The sequence below is a fragment of the Oncorhynchus tshawytscha genome, linkage group LG25 (genome assembly GCF_018296145.1).
Source record: "Oncorhynchus tshawytscha isolate Ot180627B linkage group LG25, Otsh_v2.0, whole genome shotgun sequence".
NCBI classification, from domain to species: Eukaryota; Metazoa; Chordata; class Actinopteri; order Salmoniformes; family Salmonidae; genus Oncorhynchus; species Oncorhynchus tshawytscha.
Window position 1 is genome coordinate 23643860 of NC_056453.1, and position 24243 is coordinate 23668102.

The window sequence follows — 24243 nt, forward strand, 5'->3', positions numbered from 1 at the left end:
TACCTACATGTACATATTACCTCAACTAACCAGTACCCCCTGTATATAGCCTCGCTATTGTTATTTACTGCTGTCCTTTAATTATTTGTTACTTTTATTTCTTATTTTTTAATTATCAAGCATTTTTCTTAAAACTGCATTGTTGGTGAACCGCTTGTAAGTAAGCATTTCACTGTAAGGGCAAATGTGATAAATAAAATTTGATAATCATGAAAAACTCACCTCCACCTTTATTTATCTAGATTTCTTTCTTCCTTTCCACGCAATGGATGGCTAACCCTGCTGGCTGAATGGATGGGGACAATATATCCGGAGAGAGCCATGATTCCATGAAACAGAGTATGTTACAGTCCCTGATGTCTCTCTGGTCGGAGATCCTTGCCCTGAGCTCATATATTTTATTGTCCAGGGACTGAATGCTATTGAGTAATATACTCGGAAGTGGTGGATGGTATGCATGCCACCTGAGTCTGACTAAAAGCCCACTTCTTATTCCTCTTCTCTGGCGACGTCGTCTTGCGGCAGAACCTGGAATTAATGGAATTCGCTCTGGAAATTCAAACAAAGGAACCAATTCAAGTTGAATTTCTGGTCGAAATGCTGGTGAGTGACTGGCGATCTAAAATCCAAAAGTTATTTCCGGCTGTAGATAATAATGCAAGAAACTTTGTGAAAAAATATTGTAAGAAATAACACACAAAAAAACACTGCAAAGGTGGCTAGAAGCTAGAAACAGCATGACAGTGTATTTCGGCACCATTAACATTGTTCCACTGTCCTCCTGTACATCACTGTGTTGGTAATTGTGTCTTAATAAGTATAATGATAAAATGAATCTGTAAAGCAAAGGGCAGCGAGGAGTGTTTGGTAATGCTGCAAAACATGCTTTATGCTTTATTAAACAAAATAATACAGCAATGGTGAAACGGATGACAGGAGAAGATGAGGAAAAATATCACATCCCGACTCGAATCTGAGTCAGACTCCTCTCTCTCAGCCACTGACCTGCAGTGGGAAAGACAGATTCTGTATTTGGATTATAGTGTTTTCGTGCAAAAAGGAATGTGAGACATCAGTAAAACACACCTACTTCCAGCTCAAGCTCACACATTACAACGAGTCAACAACACGAATGTAACTTTTAATACACAGAGATATTAAACACGGGAATTGAGATGAGTGCAAAATGTGTAGTCCTTTTGACAGAGAAATAACATGTATCGGGGGAAACGCAACAAAGGGTTCTAATGAATGATCTTTAGGATAATGTGCTCACCTTCAGAGGAGTCTGTTTTGGTTACTGCAGGGCTGTGTGTATATGTGTGGTGGACACTTTTAATTCCTACTGTCTCACATACGATCCCTTTCATGCCTTCAATTCATTTTTCATGATGTGCTCTTAAGCATTTCCAAAGTCTAGTTGATTGAAACACAAGGCACTGGTATCATCTTTGGCTATAAGATATTAAAAGCATTCGGATTGAGTGGTTAAACTATTAGGTTGCACACAAACCTGCACATATGTACACACACCAGTTTGAAACCTCTTCTGGTAAGACATTAACTTCAGGACATGAGGGGCACAAGGGTAGTCTGTGAAGTGAATCTGACGTGCAGCTAACAGTATAGCTTCCTCCACTGTCCCTCTCCCCATACCGGGCTTCGACTAGTGATCCTCTGCTCGCAAACACACGTGACCAACCTCCTTGACAACGTACCAATCGATTGAGCTATACAAAAAGATCCAATTGGATAGCTCCATCTGCGACATTTCAAGCCAGCCTTGGAGTCAGCTTACGGTACGTTCTTAACTCCGTTACATTAGCACAAACGTCTCTCACTCATTCCTTAAACGGTCTCTCTCTTCCTGTAACACTGATATCAGATAATCATCTCTGATGACTTCTGGTCATGAGCTCTTGTATAAAAAACATCAGTCCAGTAAATGTTTAGACCTAAAAGCAAATAATTTAACATTTCACCCTGTTCAGCATCTTAAGGTACCTTTTCGACAGTAATTTAAGTACCTTAACACTCCTTCAAAAAACCCTCGACCACAATACTAAAAGATTAGAGTTTGGGATTTAAAGCAACGAGTGGTGATACACATCGCCACAGCAACAGCCAGCGACGACAACTTACTGCGATGAGTGGAGGGTACAGTACTGATAAGAGTAGTGGGGCATTTCTTCATCACCCCACCATGACAAAAGTGATCCTCACTCCATTTACCTCCGCTTGTCTCCTCTCAAAGACACACAGACATTTAACCATTTTATCTGAGTGAAGTGGTTCTGTTGGGTTAGCCAGGGTGACAGTCTGGTTTTGCTTTGGCCAAATTGTCATTTTTCCATGGCAATGATATAGCTAGCATACACAGGGACACCAGTCAACCAGGCTGGTAGGAAGTATTGTAGATATACTTTAGTGGCCATCAATGGTGAGCCTTACTAGGACACCAGTCAGTCTCTGGGTAGAGGAGGCAGTGGACAGTCTTAAACCTAGAGAGAGAGAGACGGAGAGATAGAGGGAGGGGAGGAAGAGAGAGGGGGCAGATGGATGAAGAGAGAGGGAGAGATGAGCAATGCCAGGGGTGAGGGAAATGGTAAGACGAAAAAGAGTTGGTGGAGAGAGAGGGGATAACCATTTACAAGTAATTCACAATTCAGCTAGAGCAAACTTTGCACTGAGGCAGAGGTTTAGTAAACCAGTGTCATGTAATTGTCTTGTGCATTACTGAATGCTGGGTGGATGTTGGGTTAATGTCTGATTACCGTGAGGGGTCCTCCACCAGGGAGAAGGCTCCTCCAATGCTGACCACATTCCTCCTGTTCTCAAAACCCCCATAGCTCAGAGTGACCTAGACACACACACAAACAATTGGTATCTGTTGTATACATCACAGACAAAAGACAAAGTAGGGTGTCTCTTTCTCTTTCACCCACACACTTGTGTGTAGACAATCTCTCTCTCTCACAGACAGACCCCCTCCTACACACACAGCCCCCCACCCCTACCTGTTCCAGCACGGTGTCTGTGGGAAGCCTCTGCAGGTTCTCCAGGTGGGAGTGGAAGAGGTGGGTGTGTGTCAGCGTCACCTCCAGCAGCGCTTCGATGATGTAACCGATAGTGCAGTCGTCAGGGAGACGGATCTTCTCTGCCGTGCTGATGAAGTTCCCCAGACTAGGGAGGAGGAGGACAGGAAAGGATGAAAAAGAAAAAGGGGGGGTAAGATGTGAGGTTGTGAGTGAACTGCTCAAAACAGTTTGGCTTAATAGCTTAACAGCTACAATAATATGTGCATCTGAAGAACATTGAGAGTGTTGAACTGTTCAAACTCACCTAGCCCATGGACTCATCTTGAGGGCCAGACCACGACTGATACAGAACCCTGCACCTCCTGTAGCGAACCAGAACTTCACTGACACCTAGGAGAAGAAAACAAGGGTCAGAGGTCAGGAGTAAGGGAGAGAGAGATAAAGAGAGAGACAGGAAGGGAGGCATAGACAGAACGACCGAGATGGAAGGGATGGAGCGAGAGAGAAGGATGGTCTGGAGAAAGAGACAGACAAACAGACAGGGTGTACTCACAGATCCATCACTCTTGACCCTCTCTGCAGCCTCTATGGGGTGGTCGAGGCTGGGCCGGCCCAGGTAAACATCCTGGGTGTGTTGGAAGGAGGACAGCAGCTTCAGCAGACTGGGTACAATCACATAGTTATCATCATCCATATGGCAGAACCATCTGGGAGAAGGAGGAGAGAGAATAGAAGGGGAGGGAGGGGGAGGACAGAGAGAGATGCAAGTTATTACATTAATACAGTTATTATAAAGTTATTACAAATAAATTGTATTAAGTGTTACTGACATGTTAAGGTGTTGTTATCATCACGACAATGATGGTGTTCATTGGAATGTATAGCAGCTCATAAAGTATCATATATAGTACATGGGACTGGAACAAATGTGTCCATATTTTCACTGTTTTTATTTAACCTTTAACTAGGCAAGTCAGTTAAGAACAAATTCAAATTTTACAATGACGGCCTACCCCGGCCAAACCCTCCCCTAACTCAGACAATGCTGGGCCAATTGTGCACCACCCCATGGGACTCCCGATCACGCCCGCTTGTGATACAGCCCGGGATCGAAACAGGGTCTGTAGTGACGCCTCTAGCACTGAGATGCAGTGCCGACGGACTGCTGCGCCACTCGGGAGCCAAATAGGCCAGTGTGTTCCTACAATCTGTGCTTGCCAGAGCTACTGTACGTGAAGACATACAGTCCTATCCATCTGTTGACCTCCTTAACTAAACACACAGAATCTAAGACATATGTGTGAGATGTATTCTCAAAATAGGCCTTTCCTTTTCTCACCAATAAAGAAATATAAATATGTCTTTACATTAGACAGGCAGTCTTCTGAAACTGAGCGGCTCAGTACTCTTGACAAAGGCAGCATCTTAACCACCAAGCAAGTGGGACTACTTGGCCTCCCTGATCAGGGCAGGAGAACAAACTAACTTCTGAATTGGCTTCTTATTGGCCAAATAATGAAGAACTTAATCTATAGTTATGTTCTTAGCATGCAATGTGATGGTGAATAGCAGGAAGTAAGGTAAAGTATGTAAAGACTCACTTCCTCTGCGACTCGATGAACTTGTCGTATTCCACAGACATCTTACAGCACAGGGCCTGCCGCGTGTGTGCTGCTGAACAGTTGGTGTTGACGACATTAGCCCCTGAGAGAAAAGATGAGGATGTTGAGTCTACTTATCGTACTACTGAGACAGTAATGCTAGGGTATCAAATACACATATGCCTGATAACATATTACAAGTCTTTCTAAGAACACCAATCAAATTTGATAAATAGTTACATTTAAGAAGGTACAGTGACACAATAATTGCTCTCCTATTTGTACTTCCAGTATCCACCTATTAGAGTGTAGACTGACCTGCTCTCCTCCTCAGCTCCTGATCCTCCCCATCAGTGAATATAAAGGTCTTGAGGAGACAAACAGAGAGAGAGAGATTTGTTAACACTAAGTTTGTTTCCACGTATACACCCCCCTCACACACAAGACAGAGAGAACGAGAGAGAGCAAAAGAGAGAGGAGAGGGAAGAGAGATCAAAAATGTGGCTTGCACAATGAGGCCTCCATGTCCTAGACCTATACTGCTGATTCATGGAGTGAAGCAGTTGGGTAAAACAATAACCAGACTATGCTAACTCAAACAACACTGGGCCCATTCTCCCTGGCACTCAGTCCCCCTCCTCCCCTTTACCCTGCTCGCCTCAACTATGGCATGCTCCCTCTTTCCTTTCCTCCTCTCTCTCCTAATTGTCTGTTACCCCTCCCTTCCTCCTGTCATTTATTCTTTCCCTCCCTCCCTGCTGCCCACCTGCCTCGTGCCCAGTGGCATGCCTTCACTTTCTATCCCTCTGTCCCCTTTTCATCTTTCTTCCCTCCCTCCCTCATCCCCCCTTCTTTTATCCTCCAGTTGTCTCCTCCCTGCCTCGTGCCCGGTGGCATGCCCTCTCTTTCCTGTGTGCCCTGGGAGATGCTGGGCATCCGTGCCAGGACTGGTGGAAAACTACACAGGACACCACAGGCATGTGACACACACACACACACCACCACCACCACCAGGACGAGCCAGACCATGCCAGGCAAACAAAGACCTTCCCTGATCAAAGAGGGGAGGACCCAGTCACCCTGGCAACTCAGCAGATCCCTGGCCAGCCAGCAGGGCATAAATGGCCTGGAGAGCAGTGTGGTTGCCAGGGCCCGGAGGCAGTGTGGTTGCCGGGGCCCGGAGGCAGTGTGGTTGCCGGGGCCCGTTAGCTGAAGTTTTAAACAGATTTCTACCATGTTAAGTCAACCTGCAAGCCTGGGGCTATTCTGGCTCACTGTAGATGGTGTAAATTCTCTGACAGGCTGTTAAAACAACACAAATGCGCAAAAAGTCACACACGAGAAAAGTGATAACATCTTGTTAAAACATTTCAAGATACCCTGGTTCTACTCTCGTTCATTCAAAGTTGCTACACCGGGCAGGAGAAAGCCTCCAATCCCTTCAATCTACAGTACCTTTCTTCCCTCCCTCCAGTAAGTCATTTTCCAACAGCTCTATTATGAACACTGTAGAAGGATTCCTAGAATAGTTTCCACATTTGAAATACTCAGAGACTAAAGCTGTGACTCAGTGTGGTTCCATGTCTTCTTTTCTTTCCAGAGAAATCTCTCCACATATATGGAGAGAAGGTTAGCCTCGTGTTCACTCAGCAAGACTGGAGCTAAAGAGAAATGGCTGCTCTGTGTTTTAACAGGTCCAAATAAACCCAGCAGGCATCCTTTAAACTCCACTCCAGGTATACGTTGCCCATAGTCACAGACCTAGGATCAGCCCACCATTATTCTGAACCTTAACCACTAGTGAGGAAAACACAAAACTGACCTTACATCAGTGTCTTGGAATTAGGAGCAACTTCACACTACTCCATAAACCTTACATGAGCCAGAATGTCTGTTGAAAGCCCATTCTATTTGACCCCATACACCAATCAGAGGCTTGTCTGTCTGTAGATCCCACTACTCTTTAAACCCTCTTGATTTCCAAACAGTAAAACAACTGATGAGCCTGACACATCCATATGATCTATAAATGAGTGGAACTACCCAGCTGCTGCTCTTAACTGAGGCTCATAACATTTTCCTTAGAGTGGCTCAACCTAGGCCGTCATTTTAAATAAGAATCTGTTCTTAACTGACTTGCCTAGTTAAATAAAAATAAAATGTTTTGTTAAATTGTTGACCTAAAAGACTGAGAACTAGGCCAATGCCCTATACCTGTCTGAGCCAATGGTCAGAACAGTAGCGGTGGTCACATTTGTTCTTTTAGTGAATAGTGCAGGTGGCCATTAGAAAGTAGACACACAGTGGAACGGTGGCACAATGCGGTCTTTGAACACTCCTCTCCTGGTCTGTGTCCCAAATTGCACCCCATTTCCTATATAGTGCACTACTTTGACCAGGGCCTGTAGTGCATTACAAAGAGAATAAGGTGCCATTTGGGATGCACCCCTGGAGCTGCCTGGGAGATAGGGTATTTTTATGTCAACACAAATGGAGCTGTGACGTTAGTTACTAAGCAAATTGGGCCAGTGTGTTTGGTCCTGTTAATGTGCCGCTGAACACTGGAACTCTTTGTCTTGAAGGGCCTCACTGCTGATCTGTTTTATAGGCCCAGAATAGACCCAGGATATGAACCAGTCACCCTATTCCCTATATCCCCCATAATCAACTGGCGAACAACAGTCCAGACTCAGAATGGGGTCGAGTTTCGACCCCTGGTATCATTTAAACACAAGTAAGACATGGGAAAATGTGTAGAATTGCAGAAAATTAGCTTTATAACAGCAAAAACAATTCTCTGCCCAATGCTAAATGTGTAGAATTGCAAGAAACATGTTCTCTCCACCAGCAAGAATTGTGTGAACAGTTTGGGGTTGCGAGGTGGGGGTTTGTTACTACACCGATAAATGACTATATCCATCCAGACCTTTGCCACCTAGGAAATGTGTGTGACCGGACATTCTAAAATAGTACTTGTGAAATAAGCATAAGTGTGAAAGTATGTTAATACGTGATGTATGTTGGCTATGGAAAAAAAGAGTATGAAGTAGCCTACCCCTTCACTCACACAGCCTACCCCTTCACTCACACAGCCTACCCCTTCACTCACACAGCCTACCCCTTCACTCACACAGCCTACCCCTTCAATTCAACGCTACACACCATTTAACACATGGATATCTTTCTATAATATACTAGGTTATGGTTCTACCCTATGACACAGTTCTCACCAGCTGTGCTATTTTGCCTGTTGATCTATAATAAATTCTACAGCCTCCAGTTGATTACTGGAGTCAGGTGTGTTAGCTGAGGCTGGGGCAAAATTAGGCCCCCAAGGACTGGAGTCGCCCATCCCGGTTCTACAGCCTCCCATAGATCCCTGCATGGGGAATGTTGATCTATATTCTACAGCCTCCCATAGATCCCTGCATGGGGAATGTTGATCTATATTCTACAGCCTCCCATAGATCCCTGCATGGAGAATGTTGATCTATGTTCTACAGCCTCCCATAGATCCCTGCATGGGGAATGTTGATCTATGTTCTACAGCCTCCCATAGATCCCTACATGGGGAATGTTGATCTATATTCTACAGCCTCCCATAGATCCCTACATGGGGAATGTTGATCTATATTCTACAGCCTCCCATAGATCCCTGCATGGGGAATGTTGATCTATATTCTACAGCCTCCCATAGATCCCTACATGGGGAATGTTCATCTATGTTCTACAGCCTCCCATAGATCCCTGCATGGGGAATGTTGATCTATATTCTACAGCCTCCCATAGATCCCTACATGGGGAATGTTGATCTATGTTCTACAGCCTCCCATAGATCCCTGCATGGGGAATGTTGATCTATATTCTACAGCCTCCCATAGATCCCTGCATGGGGAATGTTGATCTATATTCTACAGCCTCCCATAGATCCCTGCATGGGGAATGTTGATCTATATTCTACAGCCTCCCATAGATCCCTGCATGGGGAATGTTGATCTATATTCTACAGCCTCCCATAGATCCCTGCGTGGGGAATGTTGATCTATATTCTACAGCCTCCCATAGATCCCTACATGGGGAATGTTGATCTATATTCTACAGACTCCCATAGATCCCTACATGGGGAATGTTGATCTATATTCTACAGACTCCCATAGATCCCTACATGGGGAATGTTGATCTATATTCTACAGACTCCCATAGATCCCTACATGGGGAATGTTGATCTATATTCTACAGCCTCCCATACAGGCCTCTGTGTTTGGAGAAGGATAACACCAGAGAATTCTCCCCATTTCCCCCTCCCTCTGACTTATCCCCTAAACACATCTCTCATTCCTCCTGTGGTGGTAGACCCTGGGCCCCCAGAGGGAGGAAGTTCCTGGGCAACCAGAGACTACAGGAGAGCAGGAGACGTGTGCAGGAGGAACACACTGCTGTGTTTGCTCTCTCTCTGGAATCTCTGTCCCCCACCCCCTTTCTTCCCAGTTCAACCAGCCTTGCTCCCACAGATTCCTCCTGCCCTCCAGCCTTCTAAATGGTGGGTGGTGGGGGTGGGCAGAAATTCCTGCACAGAGAGAGAGCAAACACAGCAGTGTGTTCCTCCTGCACACATCTCCTGCTCTCCTCTAGTTTCTGGTTGCCCAGGAACTTCTTCCCTCTGGTGGCCCAGGGTCTACAACCACATACAGGCCCGCGCGAGAACACTTCCCCAAACTGCACATACTGACACACACAGGGCATGCCTTTCCACCCTTCCTGCACACACACGCCGTCATGTGCTTAACCATTCCATGTCCCCTGGCCACCATGGGTACATACCCACCCACACACACTACGGCCAGCAAGACACTGTTCTGTAGAGCATCGGTTCTCTCCTTCTGTACCATCACTACAACTCCTTAAATTCTATCAGCATATCGATTGTGCTACCAGGGCTGGTAAAACCCTGGATCATTGTTATTCTAACTTCCGCGACGCATATAAGGCCCTCCCCCGCCCCCCTTTCGGAAAAGCTGACCACGACTCCATTTTGTTGCTTCCAGCCTATAGATAGAAACTAAAATAGGAAGCTCCCGCGCTCAGGTCTGTTCAACACTGGTCCGACCAATCTGATTCCACGCTTCAAGATTGCTTCGATCACGTGGATTGGGAAATGTTCCGCGTTGCATTAAACAACAACATTGACGAATATGCTGATTCGGTGAGCGAGTTCATTAGCAAGTGCATTGGCGATGTCATACCCACAGCAACTATTAAAACATTCCCAAACCAGAAACCGTGGATTGATGGCAGCATTTGCGTGAAACTGAAAGTGCGAACCACTGCTTTTAACCAGGGCAAGGTGACCGGAAACATGACCGAATACAAACAGTGTAGCTATTCCCTCCGCAAGGCAATCAAACAAGCTAAGCGTCAGTATAGAGACAAAGTAGAGTCACAATTCAGACACAAGAGGTATGTGGCAGGGTCTACAGTCATTCACGGATTACAAAAAGAAAATCAGTTCCGTCGCGGACCAGGATGTCTTGCTCCCAGACAGACTAAACAACTTCTTTGCTCGCTTTGAGGACAATACAGTGCCACTGACACGGCCAACTACCAAAACCTGCGGACTCTCCTTCACTGCAGCCGATGTGAGTAAAACATTTAAACGTGTTAACTCTCTCAAGGCTGCAGGCCCAGACAGCATCCCCAGCCGCGTCCTCAGAGCATGCGCAGACCAGCTGGCTGGTGTGTTTACAGACATATTCAATCAATACTTATCCCAGTCTGCTGTTCCCACATGATTCAAGAGTGCCACCATTGTTCCTGTTCCCAAGAAAGCCAAGGTAACTGAGCTAAACGACGTAAGGCTCTCCAGAGGGTAGTGAGGTCTGCACAACGCATCACCGGGGGCAAACTACCTGCCCTCCAGGACCCCTACACCACCCGATGTCACAGGAAGGCCATAAAGATCATCAAGGACAACAACCACCCGAGCCACTGCCTGTTCACCCCGCTATCATCCAGAAGGCGAGGTCAGTACAGGTGCATCAAAGCAGGGACCGAGAGACTGAGAAACAGCTTCAATCTCAAGTCCATCAGACTGTTAAACAGCCACCACTAACATTGAGTGGCTGCTGCCATACATGTAAAAAATGTATCACTAGCCACTTTAAACAATGCCACTTAATATAATGTTTACATACCCTACATTACTTATCTCATATGTATATACTGTACTCTATACCACCTACTGCATCTTGCCATCTTTATGTAATACATGTATCACTAGCCACTTTAAACAATGCCACTTATTATAATGTTTACATACCCTACATTACACATCTCATATGTATATACTGTACTCTATACCATCTACTGCATCTTGCCATCTTTATGTAATACATGTATCACTAGCCACTTTAAACAATGCCACTTATTATAATGTTTACATACCCTACATTACACATCTCATATGTATATACTGTACTCTATACCATCTACTGCATCTTGCCATCTTTATGTAATACATGTATCACTAGCCACTTTAAACAATGCCACTTATTATAATGTTTACATACCCTACATTACACATCTCATATGTATATACTGTACTCGATACCATCTACTGCATCTTGCTTATGCCGTTCTGTACCATCACTCATTCCTATATCTTTATGTATATATTCTTCATCCTTTTACACTTTTACACTATAAGGTAGCTGTTGTGAAATTGCTAGGTTAGATTACTCGTTGGTTATTACTGCATTGTCGGAACTAGAAGCACAAGCATTTCGCTACACTCGCATTAACATCTGCTAACCATATGTATGTGACAAATCAAATTTGATTCGATTTGACTCTCTACCCCAGCATCTGTCTCATTATGGTCTTGTATATACAGATCACTGAATCCCAGCCAGAGATACAGGTAACTCAAACTTAAGCATAAATCATGCACTGATGGGACAATACGTTAGGATTGGGCCATAGTAGCTGAGTTTATGAGGGGTGGAGTTATCCTTCTCCAACACATGGACTTCTCATCTCAGAGAATCTGCTTCAGTTTTACTTTATGGCTCCACTGAACATCAACCCTTGCTTTAGTGGAGGATTCTAACCGTGCAGATGAGGAAACACCCAATATCACACCAAACAACCACAAGACCAACAGAGATTGGCAGAAGAGCCAATAAGATGGCTTGGCATCAATTCATCAAGATGAGTTACGCATGTGGTTTGTTAGAATCGTTATAGAACCCGATCCAAGCAGTCAATTGATTCCAACTGGCCTTTATGCTCTTGACGCACATCTCGTCATTCTGAACCACAGGAGCTGATACTCTTGCCAAGGGGGGAGAAGTTGTTTATTTAATGGTTGAGATGTTTTTCTGAGATGAGTTCCAAGTGCTTGAGCTCTGTGCTGACAGGGAGTGAACTGGGTATCTGCAATGCCCCAGATGTCTCTACTTTTGTAATAGCAATAGGAAACCCAGATGTGGGCCAGCATGGGGGCATGAATTTGCAGTGCTGGCTACAACAAAAAAAGTTGTTGTATTGGATAGGTGCAGTGAAACGTGTTGTTTTAAAGGGTCAGCCATAGTAGCATGACATCCCTTGAGCAAATTAGGTTTAAATGCCTTGCTCAAGTGCATGTCGACAGATTTTTTTAACTTGTCGGCTGGGGTAGTCAAACCAGCGACCTCTTGGGTGCTGGCTCAACGCTCTAACTGTTAAGCTACCTGCTGCCCTATGGCTAAAACCATCCCTATGAGCACATGAAGACATTGGAAAGATGTTGAAAATAAATAATTTTCAAAATCTTGTGTTCACTGAGATAGAATCTTGAACCAGAATTTGCCATAGCAGCACATTTCCTCCACTTCCATGTTCTATATGATAAGCAAACCCTTGTTGAAGGAGTACAGTCAACTCTTAAGAGAAATGGACCTGCAGTGTAGTTGCAGTGACATGCAGCCCATGGCGCTAGAAATTATGTTCACTCTTTACTGTTACTACAGCTGCTTGGAGAACAGAGAAAGGGGAAGGAGTCATTGTGTACTCTAGAAACATGCCCTGTCTGGAGGTCTTGCTAACAGTACAAGACAAATGAGATGATCTACCCTGTCGACAAAACATAACCTGGGGGGGGCTGTGTTTGTATTGACATAACAAATACCCTTATCCAGGGCCATAGGCTGCATCTGAACCACTACCAAGTTCAGACTTGAGTGTGTGTGTGTGTGTGTGTCTGTATGCATGTGTCTGTGTTCCTCCCTACCTGTTCTTTGGCTTTGGACACCCAGGTCTGGAACAGTAAATCCAGTCTGGACTTGTGGTACTTCCTGGTGGTCTTCACCGCTATGAAAATGTCTTTCAGCTCTAGAGGGGTCCTGGACCGAGACCCTCCAGCCCCCACCACAACTCCAGCCCTGTGGGGGAAGTCCTCCTTCGGCCCTGTCTGAGAGTCTGTATGCTTCCCATCGCCCTGGGTGTCACCTCGACCAGCTGTATACACCCAGTCCCCATCCCCAGTCCTCTTGGTCTCTCTGGGTGTGCCCTGCCCTATAGATCCACCATCAATCCCATAATTTCCCACTGTCACTTTCCCCACATCTGCCTGGAGAGGGACAACCAGACCTCCAGGGTGCTGGGGGATTTTGCTGGCATCTGTGCCCGCCCGGGCAGGCTTGGTGTGGGCCCGGGGCTGAGGCAGGTCCCCCTGATGCTGTGAGGGCTGGAGGGCAGGGATGAGGAGCAGCAGGAGGGCACAGAGGGCCAGGGAGAACAGAAAGCAGAACTTGCTGACACCCATCGAGGAGACATGCATCCTGATTGGCCGCTGTAGGGGCCTTTCAGCCCCCGGCGCCAGCTTTGCTTCCCACTCCACCGCGTCCCATCTTTATGACATCACACAGGAACCTGAAAAGACATCACCACCCCCCTGCATAATAAGATGACAGTGACACACTTGAAAACCTAATCTGAGTGTATGGATACTGGCTCCTGCATGGGTTTACTCTACCCTGGGTGCCAGACAGACTAGTCCGTTTCTGCATCTTGGCCAGGTCACAATTGTAAATGAGAACTTGTTCTCAACTTGCCTACCTGGTTAAATAAAGGTGAAATAAAAATCAATAAAAGGGACAAGATTTCACTGTACAACTCTATATACATTCTGATTGAGTCCCTCTTAAATGGCAGACACTATTTCTTCTCAGTCTGACCACTAACTAAGACAGGCCTGTAAAGTCTGGAAGTTCTCCTCTTGGCACATTGTCACTCATGCCCTTCCATTTGCCAGTCAGTTTATACAGGTCACATTTAATTGACAGACTTACCTTCAGTGTGTGAGCAATTTCCTGTTTGCTGCTATTTTCAGAGGCAATGATACATCAACCAGTAGCAGATATCAGTTGTAGGAAGCAGAGGGATGTAATCAAACCCTTTTTTCTTTACTAAAATTAGCCCCCTTAGTAAAATATGAGCTCTCAGCACAGATATGTGGATATAGCATGAAGGATAGTATGGTTTATGAAGGAGTTATACATCATTTACAGGGGGAAATAAATAAATAAACATAATGCATAACATTTCATATTTTGGTGCCTGGTTTGGGATTATGCATATCTGCAAATCTGGTAGATGCAAATCTGCCAGATTGGGTCACTGCCAATAGAAACAGGTCTGACTGCTGTGGGCTCGGTCATTTAACTGTAGAGTTCACAACAAATGTATGAAAACAACAACGCGATTAACCAACATTATTGGGTCTTATAAAGGTAACTTTAAAGTTTACGGGGATGTTTAGGAGTTGGTTCCGTGTGCATGTCGTGCACATACGGGTCTATAGGCTGTCCTACGGTAAACAAAAGGAAGGCAAGAGTGTTCAGTCAATATTTTTTTTTCTATGAAAACCCCAGTTTATGACGAATTACTTAAAACACTTATTCTGTGATCACGAAAATACCTTATACTTACATGGAAACAAAATAAATCACGTATTTAATCCGATGTGCCTCCTCCCAAATGCAGCAACAAAACACCAGGGGAACTGGTCACCAAAAATGAATTAAGTGAACAGAATCTGATCAAAGAAAATGAAAATACAATACAGGGTTTCCAGACGCTTTTATACTCAAAGATCTTCTCTTTTTTTGTCTCCTCGTCTTGACTATGATTTGATTGGGCTCAGATTTTAACCATCAGCAGCCCGCTTTCTCTATTCGACCGCGATTAAGAAGCCTAGCTGTGTGCACTCACCCAGTCAAGTGCAAGCGAGTCAAACAACGTCATTTGTTTCTATTGCGATTATAAACGACCTCCGTTTCTCGGATTCTTCTCAAATCACCTACAGTGTGATTCTCGCTCCAAACGCAAATCCTCTGAAACTGAGCGCCCTCTGGTTGATGCTGACCTGGCCTTGCAAATTAAATGTCCCTGTAGTGTAGTAGGCTACAGCTGTTGGGGTCGCCACTGTGTAGCTATTTTCGCTCTGGATGTCGTAGGCTCTCGTAGCCTATTTTGTGCTGACAATGGAAAAAGTTGTCAGACAAAACAACTCGCGGCAAAATCCCTCCTGTAGGCTTATCATCTCAAGGGTGACCTCAAATAAAATAAATTGTTAGAATTTACAATTTGAGTAATTCATTTTTAATATCTGAGCTAATATCTGAACTAGTTGTATCTTAATACAAATTACCATCAGTTTACAACTGTTTTTTGTTGATAGAAATATTCCACGTTCAAAACAACTGGGAACTCGGGAATCTCTGATGACTTTAGTGCTTTGAAACAACTGGGAACTCGGAAACAAACGGTCTCCCATTGGTAAAAATCGATCTGGGAATATCGGGCCTCTTTCTATCAATTCCGAATTTTCAACCTGAATATCACTGACGTCAATGTTTGACCTCGTATTTTTCCGAGTTCGGCGTTGATTTGAACGCTGCAATAACACTGCCTCGGACACATCTGGAGCAGCGCTGACGGCAGAACGTAAGTAAAGAGCACTGTGAACCCATGCCCCGGATGTGATAGCGAGCCGTTGTTTGTTGCTGTAGACTCAGATTATCCATCATATTACATTTTAGTCATTTAAAATACACTCTTATCTAGAGCTATTTACAGTAGCGAGTGGATACATTGTACATTTTTCTGGTCCCACATGGGAATAAAACCCACAACCCTGGCGTTGCAAGCGCCATGCTCTACCAACTGAAACACGGGACCATATCGACCAGTTAATCGACTGGCTGCTCCAACAATGAAAATAAATGTCTTCAGAAATGGAAGGCAGTCTGGAGAAGGCAAGATCAGGTGGGACCACTCTAGCCAATGAGAGGACAGATACGAGTGTGATAACAGGCACAAATCATATATGAAGTGTTTTTTTCTCAAACTTGGCAGGATATCATGTGTCCTACTTATATCAGTACACTCATAACAACGTAAGCATTACCAAACGTATATTCGATCAAATAAGCCTCAAGTAGAAAACAAGACATTACTTTTTTGTTAACTAAATTCGACATTCATTGATCTCCATTACAACAACTCCTCCCTTGATCAGCGGGGAAAACGCCACCTGCTGGAGAAGACAGATTTTGGTCCCAGTTATCCGTCTCGCTTCGCTTCTTCCTCTCTGCCGCTGAACGTCACAAACCGTGAAAGATGCCTTTGCCCGTGCAAGTATTCAACTTTCAGGTAATAATTAATCTATTTTGATGCATGTTTACACAAAAACGGTATGCGGGTATGCACGTGGAGAAGGCTTTCCTCGCGCTTAACTGGGACGGTGGGTACTCTGATAAACACACAAGCCTTGCATACATCGGGAGTAGCTTGGGCCGCTAGCAGTACTGGCAAGCTAACTAGCTAGGCTAACTTTAGTAAGTTCATATAGCTAACTCTACAGCATTATATTTCCATTCACTGTTATTCTATACCAACTGACTAATGTTAGAATGACAAAAAAATTAGAAAGGTGCACCCCAGGAAACTGTTCGCTGTTCATTTATGGTTTCTTCAGGCACTTTGACAGTCATGCTAACTAGCTAGTTTTCTGTTATTGTAGTTAGTTGACTGACCTGTTATCCAGCTAGTAGTAGTTTAGCCATCCCTTTTTAATTTTGTTCAGTAACACATGTACATTGTGTCTCCAATGTTAAGTATCCAGTGGGACATGAGCGATCTGTCTATTGTGGGAGTGTCGTGTATGTATGGCTATTTATTACCTTGGTAACCTGGTTGCAGACTGTCAGTATTCCCCTCATTGTGCCACGCTGCTATGACACTTATCAACAGTATGTACAGATAACTGCCAAAATAAAGATAACGCTTGATAAAATCAGGGATACAAAGTATATTGAAAGCAGGTGCATCCACATGTGTGGTTCCTGAGTTAATTAACATCTCATCATGTTTAGGGTCATGTATAAAAATTGCCGGTTATTTTGGCTATCATTGCTAGAAGATGATATCTCTGTGACTTTGAAAGAGGGGGTCTCAAAAGAGCAAAGGGGGTTTAAAGTGTGTGTGTCAGTCACCTGATCTCAACCCAATTTTTTTATTTTACCTTTATTTAACTAGGCCGTCATTGAAAAGTCTTATTTTCAATGACGGCCTAGGAACAGTGGGTTAACTGCCTTGTTCATGGGCAGAACGACAGATTTTTACCATGTCAGCTCGGGGATTCGATCTTGCAACCTCTCGGTTACTACAAAGCTCTAACCACTAGGCTACCTGCTGCCCAAATTTTAGGAGGTTCTGTAGCGGCACCTGAGACAGTTTTCCATCACCATCCACAAAACAACAAATTATGGAATTTTTGTGAAAGAATGGTGTCGCATCCCTCCAATAGAGTTCCAGACACTTGTAGCATTGAAGCTGTTCTGGCAGCTCGTGGTGGCCCAACACCCTATTAAGACACTTTATGTTGGTGTTTCTTCTATTTTGGCAGTTACCTGTATGTTCGCTCTTCTTCAGGGGGTTGTTGAGCCCATGCAGATAGATGCTGACCCACAGGAGGACCAGCAGAATGCACCAGATGTCAACTATGTGGTGGAAAACCCCACGCTGGTATGGTCCATCTATCCAGAATTTCCCCCTACTGGCATTGTAAAGGCGGGCTTGTTTCTTGTAGATGGGACTCAAATACCACACAAATGACATTTCTACTGCTATTTAAATGTTAAACTGAAATCAAAGGAATCTGTAGAAGTGGAATACCCCACAAGACATGCCACTAGAGGTCTCTTCACAATACCCAAGTCCAGAACCTAATATGGTAGGCGCTATATAGAGCCATGACTACATGGAACTCTATTCCACATCAGGTAACTGATGCAAGCAGTATAATCAGATTTTAAAACAGATAAAAGTACACCTTATGGTACAGCAGGGACTGTGAAGAGACACACACAAACACGAGCATACAAATAATGTTGTGTGCTGGTATTATACATGTTGTATTGTAGATATGTAGTGGTGTAGTAATGTTATATGATGTACTGTTTTATGTGTAATGTAAGTACGTTAATGTTTGGATCCTTAATAAATAGAAATGCAGACTATTGAGTGAAAAATCAACATGTTTAGGCTTTTGTCCCACTGAAGTGTGTGTCTTTGTCTCCCTCTAGGACCTGGAGCAATATGCATCCAGCTACTGTGGTCTGATGCGTATTGAGAGGCTGCAGTTCATCGCAGAGCACTGTCCCCAGCTCCGCGCCGAGGCCCTGAAGATGGCCCTGTCTTTTGTCCACAGGACCTTCAACGTAGACGTGTACGAGGAGATCCACCGCAAGCTCACAGAGGCCACCAGGTAGGTGTATCACAGCTTAGCCTAGTACCCTCCAGCATAGCACAGAGAAGGTACAACAATGCACAGTGGTTACTACTAGTACATAGTATGTTATTTTTCATTGTTGGTTTGGAAAGTGCTTTTTGTTTTTGTTGAGTGTTTGATTGATTCGAGTGTGTGTGTGTGTGTGTGTGTGTGTGTGTGTGTGTTCAGAGAGGTCCAGGGGCCTCCAGATGCTGCGGTGGAGGGCGGGGCAGTTGAACCCCCTCCTCTGGACACAGCGTGGGCCGAGTCGACCAGGAAAAAGGCCCTGCTCAAACTGGAGAAATTGGACACTGACCTGAAGAACTACAAAGGCAACTCCATCAAAGAGAGCATCAGGTGGGTGGGAGAAGCTACGGTTGTTAGTATCAAGTAGATAATAAACCGATTGGGTAATCCTCACCTCAAAGAGGATCGGCCTGAGCAATGTGCTGCGTCTGTTTGCAGATCTTGAAGTAATCACTGAGTAGTTGACTAGTAGTAGTAGTTTTTTAATGTAAGGTCATTTGGAATGGAATATTTATTTGTGGATCAGTGATTCTGCATAGTGCTTTGCTCAGGCTTAAGGGTGGGATCTGAATTTTTCTTTCCTGGCCTCTCTTCCTCTCTGGTACTGGCCCAAACACTCTCTATAATAATTTATTTCACCTCAGGAGGGGTCATGATGACCTTGGGGACCACTACTTGGACTGCGGTGACCTCAGCAACGCCCTTAAGTGCTACTCCCGAGCCCGAGACTACTGCACTAGCGCCAAGCATGTCATAAACATGTGTCTTAATGTCATCAAGGTATGTCATCATTTATCATAATGACAGTTAGTGGTCCTAGTTTTTTGGTCAATGCTCTTAATCCTGATGTAAAGTCTGGAGGGCAGAAGGGCTATATTCCTCTTTCGTTCTCTCTCAGCTACTTCCTTTCTCTGTGATGTGATTAACTTCAATGGCTAGCACTAGAGGGCGGTATTAATGTGTCCTACAGGCTTTCTTACTGAGTTTACTGTTTTCATCTATCAGGTTAGCGTCTACCTCCAGAACTGGTCCCACGTCCTTAGTTATGTGAGCAAAGCTGAATCCACTCCGGAGATAGCAGAGGTAAGTCGTAGGTTCCTCTGAGCCAGAGAGCATAAGTCCTCTACTGTCTTAAAAAAAACACAGACGTGTCCATCTTTACTGAGGGAATATATTTATTTTTGTTTCAGCAAAGAGGGGAGAGAGATTGCCAGAGTCAGTCAGTCCTCACCAAATTAAAATGTGCTGCAGGTAATTCACTGACTCTTTGTTGTTCTAAAAAGAGATGTACATACTGTAAGTGTTTTCACCTGTTGTTCTCTAGAGGGTATACAACTCACTAACAGATGCCAATCTTCAACAGGTGCAGACACTCATGCTAATGTTTTGTTTCAATGAAAATGTATTTGTTTTAAACCCCCTTCTGCTTTGATTAGATTACAAAGTTCTCTTCCCACACTCCGGTTCATTTGACCTCTCGTTCTTTCTCCTTGTTCCTCCTCCTCCACGTCTGTATATCTGTCACTGTCCCCCAGGCCTAGCTGAGCTGGCCTCCAGAAAGTACAAACAAGCAGCCAAGTGCTTCCTGCTGGCCTCTTTTGACCACTGTGACTTCGCTGAGGTTAGTCAGTCTGCCTGCCTGTCTGTGTAGTACTTTAAAGGTGACTTCCCTGTGTTGTTCTGTGATAATTTGTGTATTGTTTATCAACAATTGGGAAGGCAACAACAACTAGGACAAGGGTACTTGGACAATTGTAAAGACGATTGCTGCTTGACAAATTCAAATATTTTTTTTTTTCTGTTGGCGTTGTACCAACCTCCTGTATTGTGTGTCCAGCTCCTGTCCCCCAGCAATGTAGCTGTGTACGGAGGGATGTGTGCCCTCGCCACCTTCGACAGACAGGAGCTACAGAAGAACGTAATCTCAAGCAGGTGTGTGAGCGCGCAAACACCTGTGTACCTGCTGTATAAATGGTGTATGTTTTTCATGTAACTGACCGAGCTGTGTTACCATCCACAATACTCCATTCATGTATTTTATGTCCTCCCAGCTCCTTTAAATTATTCTTAGAGTTGGAGCCTCAGGTCCGTGACATCATCTTTAAGTTCTATGAGTCAAAGTATGCTTCCTGTCTCAAAATGCTGGATGAGATCAAGGTGAGATTGATCTAATTAATGATTTATGATTATCAATCGATCCAATGATTGCATTGATGTGAAAAACATAAAATGGGTAGCAAATAATTTGAAAACGGGAATTCAACGAAGTAAGAACCAAGTAACATGATTTCTTAGCTATGATGTATTTTCCTAGTGCTGTATTTTCATTATGTTGATAACACATATTTGAAACCTGTCCTAAATGCAGACTGCCTTTCTTATTTCTCAGGATAACCTGCTGTTAGACATGTACCTGGCCCCCCACGTACTGACCCTCTACACACTGATCAGGAACAGAGCCCTTATACAGGTGAGACGGACAGGTGAGACTGGGGACAGGAACACTTTTCCTCCAGTACTCCCATATAATACTGAACATCATGGACATCCAGAGTATTCTGTTGTTCTCCTTATATACTCACAACTACGGATGGGTTTGACTAGTCAATTAGTCAGTCAATGGCTCTCCCATAGTCGTAAAAAAATAAATAGCCAATCGTTGCGTCTGGGGGAAAGAATCGGATACAAAACCTTTCTCTCTCTAACCACGTTTCCATCCACAGTTTTTATGCGAGTAAAGTCATACTGTAAATTTAAATTTAAAAAAGTGACCGTTTCGGTCCAATTTTTGAAAATGCTGACAGACAATTTGTTGGTTCGACATGGTGGGATCTTTTTGTGTCTGTAAAATTAATTATGTGAGAAATGGAGGTGTAAATGCCTCTGCGCACATATTGATATAATAACCATCATATAAACGTATGCGGATTCTAGAATATACACGTGAAAATCTGTCACTAATTGGATGGAAACCTGTCGCTTCTAGCTCAGGCAGCAATCAATACTACATTTAGCTGAGGAAATGTGTCTGAATGACACTGACTCCTGGGGTCAAACATCTACAGGGGTTGCATTCCAAATGGCACCCTATTCCTTCTATAGCTCACTACTTCTGACCGTTAACTGGACTAGCAGGTGAAGTATGGCACCTAAAATGGTTGTTCTGCTAATGTTATTTAATATCATGCCCTAAATTAGACATTGTTCTTCTGCTTGACCTCTTGGTCTCCTTTTTCTGTTTTACTGCAGTTGGATGATGGTTGGGATACTTGTTGGAGGGTGTGAGTTACGCTGGTGTTATTTAGATTGTAAATAATAAATATGTAATCAAAATAGTTTGATTTGGGGATCATTAACATTCAGAGCAGGTTTTCTCTCCCCAGTATTAATGTGTGTGTGTGTGTGTGTGTGTTTGCTGTAATGTACACTTTTTTTGTGTAGTGGCGAGGGTCATGCATGCGTGTGCAGTACCTCAGTCTCTACTTTTCACTTGCATGTATGACTAAGATGTTAACGTGTGTGTGTGTGTGTGTGTGTGTTGCAGTACTTCAGCCCGTACGTGTCTGCAGACATGACTAAGATGGCCCAGGCCTTCAACACCACGGTGCTAGCTCTGGAAGACGAACTCACCCAGCTCATACTGGAGGGACTTATCAATGCACGCATAGACTCCCACAGCAAGGTAACACACACACACTCAAGAGTCAAGTCACATATACACCCCACCCCCTAGCTCTCTCACTCACACTAGATGAGCTCCGATCACTCTTTCATTGTTTAACAGTTTATAATCATATAATGCAGCATGGGATGTTGATTTGACAGTGACCCAAATGGTTTGCCACAGCGCTCTTATCCCCAGCCTCTCTCTCCTCCCTTCTCTCTTTGAGATGCCGAGCACATTTATGTACAAAGAGACTATGAAATACTCTCCCTCCTCATCCCAGATCCTGTATGCGCGGGACGTGGACCAGCGGAGCCACACATTTGAGAAGTCTATCCACATGGGCAAGGAGTTCCAGAGGCGAGCCAAAGCCATGATCTTGCGAGCTGCTGTGCTGCGCAACCAGATACACGTCAAGGTACCTCTGCACACAGGGTCTCCCTGGGGTTTTCAGGCTGCTCTCTCTACTCATCTATCTTGATCCCCCCCCTTTTTTTTGCCTTTTACCTGTAGGATATGGATATCTCTCAGAACTGCTATTTCTTTCTTTATTTTGAGATCCTTGCCTCCCTATCAGTGCCGCCATCTAATCATCTCCTTTCTTTCTCTCTTTCCCTTTTCCCATATCCGCTTTGTCTTCCTTTCATTCTATCTCGTTGACCTCTGGTCCACCCGTCTTTTCTACAGGCCGTCCTCCCCCTCTCCTCCTCTCTGTTCCTCTCAGCCATCCACTACTGCTCATTTCCACACATCATTGGCTCTGAAATAAAATGCATTTGATTCAGAGGAGGAATCTCTGTCTGTCCCTCTCTCCCCAGTTTGTCATGATCTTACAGTACCAGAGAATAGTTGCAACACTTTTTATATTGTATGCTTGGTACGTTTTCCTTTTGATACATATACTGTATGTTCTTATGTCTGAAGACTGGTAAAGGCATCAGAATGCAGGATGAGAATTAGGTTTTCCCCCGTCGTTGCTTATAGAGGATGTCAACCACTCAACCTTATTTTTCTCTCCCCCTCTCCTCCCTTTTCCCTCCCTCTCTCTCCAGTCTCCTCCCAGGGAGGGCAGCCAAGGTGAACTCAACTCTGCCAACAGCCAATCACGAATGAGCACCAACATGTGAACATTCCCATGAGACCTCTGTCTTACAGGAAGTTACCATGTCAGGGGGATCTGCCAGGGGGACCTATCACCCCCCCCATCTGAGGATCCCCCTCCTCCTGCTGACTCAGTGCTGCATCTTTTGCCTGCAGAAAGAAAAATACTGAGACGTCAACTTCAATAGGCTGTGTCTTAAATGGTACCCCTATTCACTATATAGTGCACCACTTTTGACCAGGGCCTATAGAGCTCTGGTCAACTAGTGCACGATATAGGGAATAAGGGAGCCATTTTGGATGCGCAAAGGACTCTGGTCATGTGGGAAATGAACAGTGGTAGTCTGTGGAGATACTTGATGAGCAACCTGAGTGTGTTAATGTTGTATTGGAGAGGCTGTGTGTGTGAGTGTTTAGAGTTGAGTGGCGCTCAGTCGCTTCACAGTACTGTCCTCTTTTTCCTAAGATGCACTTTTCTCTTTCTTTCTTTCTCATGATGATTGATGTGATGCATCCATTAAGAAATTAACAGAACATACTTCAGAACCAATGTCCACAAGATCTGATTTTAAAATAAATGTGTATGATAATCGGAAGCTTGGTCAGGACTTTTGTCTTCTCACAATATACCTTTGTTTACCAGTTGCACAATAAGCCAATTTCCCACACACCCTTAACATAGTTTATTTATGACCTCTAAAGAACAGAATTTTGATACTGAGATGTAGTTTTTTTTAGGAAGATTGCATTGAATTTCAATGTTATGTGATTTTATTTATTCTTGTACAAAGTAATTGGATATAAATCAAGTCCAGAGGGACCGTACCGTAAGCAGAGGTTGACGATGAGGAAATGAGTTTCATTCCTTTTTCTCTTTGCGGTGTCATCTGATTCCTGCTTTTCCCGCATTAAAACCTCACAAAATCACTGATCTCTGACAACCGATAGCATGCACTTGTTTTTAATTATTCGAATGGATGAGGGGAGCTGGTCCTGGGGCTC

At 44.2% G+C, this 24243-nt stretch overlaps 2 protein-coding genes across 5 annotated transcripts; one reads left to right on the forward strand and one right to left on the reverse strand.

Moving 5' to 3' along the window:
- Positions 1 to 1120: 1120 nt before the first annotated feature.
- Positions 1121 to 16825, reverse strand: rfng (RFNG O-fucosylpeptide 3-beta-N-acetylglucosaminyltransferase). 3 transcript variants are annotated; one of them, XM_024388073.2, is made up of 9 exons: positions 16714 to 16825; positions 12906 to 13546; positions 4958 to 5006; positions 4640 to 4742; positions 3592 to 3745; positions 3343 to 3428; positions 3018 to 3183; positions 2775 to 2860; positions 1121 to 2501 (listed from the first exon to the last, which is right to left on the reverse strand). In XM_024388073.2, the coding sequence occupies exons 2-9, from the start codon at positions 13452 to 13454 to the stop codon at positions 2435 to 2437; spliced, it is 1260 nt and encodes a 419-aa protein (XP_024243841.1). In that variant the 5' UTR covers positions 13455 to 13546; positions 16714 to 16825; the 3' UTR covers positions 1121 to 2434. The 3 variants fall into 3 exon arrangements, with proteins under 3 accessions (XP_024243841.1, XP_024243840.1, XP_024243839.1); XM_024388072.2 differs by lacking the exon at positions 16714 to 16825 and adding an exon at positions 14888 to 15200; XM_024388071.2 differs by lacking the exon at positions 16714 to 16825 and adding an exon at positions 14606 to 15199.
- LOC112224490 (COP9 signalosome complex subunit 1) lies at positions 15667 to 23837 on the forward strand. Of its 2 annotated transcripts, XM_042306152.1 has the most exons (15): positions 15667 to 15943; positions 16197 to 16330; positions 17612 to 17704; positions 18265 to 18446; positions 18639 to 18806; positions 19121 to 19256; positions 19482 to 19559; positions 19667 to 19727; positions 20012 to 20097; positions 20314 to 20408; positions 20528 to 20633; positions 20866 to 20946; positions 22021 to 22158; positions 22424 to 22558; positions 23193 to 23837. In XM_042306152.1, the coding sequence occupies exons 2-15, from the start codon at positions 16298 to 16300 to the stop codon at positions 23265 to 23267; spliced, it is 1467 nt and encodes a 488-aa protein (XP_042162086.1). In that variant the 5' UTR covers positions 15667 to 15943; positions 16197 to 16297; the 3' UTR covers positions 23268 to 23837. The 2 variants fall into 2 exon arrangements, with proteins under 2 accessions (XP_042162086.1, XP_042162087.1); XM_042306153.1 differs by having other exon boundaries at positions 15667 to 16330; positions 17586 to 17704.
- The last annotated feature ends 406 nt before the right edge of the window (positions 23838 to 24243 follow it).

What these genes read in the sequence shown, in the direction of transcription:
- rfng (XM_024388073.2), bottom strand. Translation starts at nt 13,454, where the DNA reads ATGCATGTCTCCTCGATGGGTGTCAGCAAGTTCTGCTTTCTGTTCTCC. An exon ending in TGTCCAAAGCCAAAGAACAG is followed by an intron (nt 5,007 to 12,905) that starts GTAGGGAGGAAC and finishes TGTCTCCTCAAG; the next exon opens with ACCTTTATATTCACTGATGG. An exon ending in TTCATCGAGTCGCAGAGGAA is followed by an intron (nt 3,746 to 4,639) that starts GTGAGTCTTTAC and finishes TCCTTCTCCCAG; the next exon opens with ATGGTTCTGCCATATGGATG.
- LOC112224490 (XM_042306152.1), top strand. Translation starts at nt 16,298, where the DNA reads ATGCCTTTGCCCGTGCAAGTATTCAACTTTCAG. An exon ending in TGCAAGTATTCAACTTTCAG is followed by an intron (nt 16,331 to 17,611) that starts GTAATAATTAAT and finishes GCTCTTCTTCAG; the next exon opens with GGGGTTGTTGAGCCCATGCA. An exon ending in CAAATTAAAATGTGCTGCAG is followed by an intron (nt 19,728 to 20,011) that starts GTAATTCACTGA and finishes ACTGTCCCCCAG; the next exon opens with GCCTAGCTGAGCTGGCCTCC.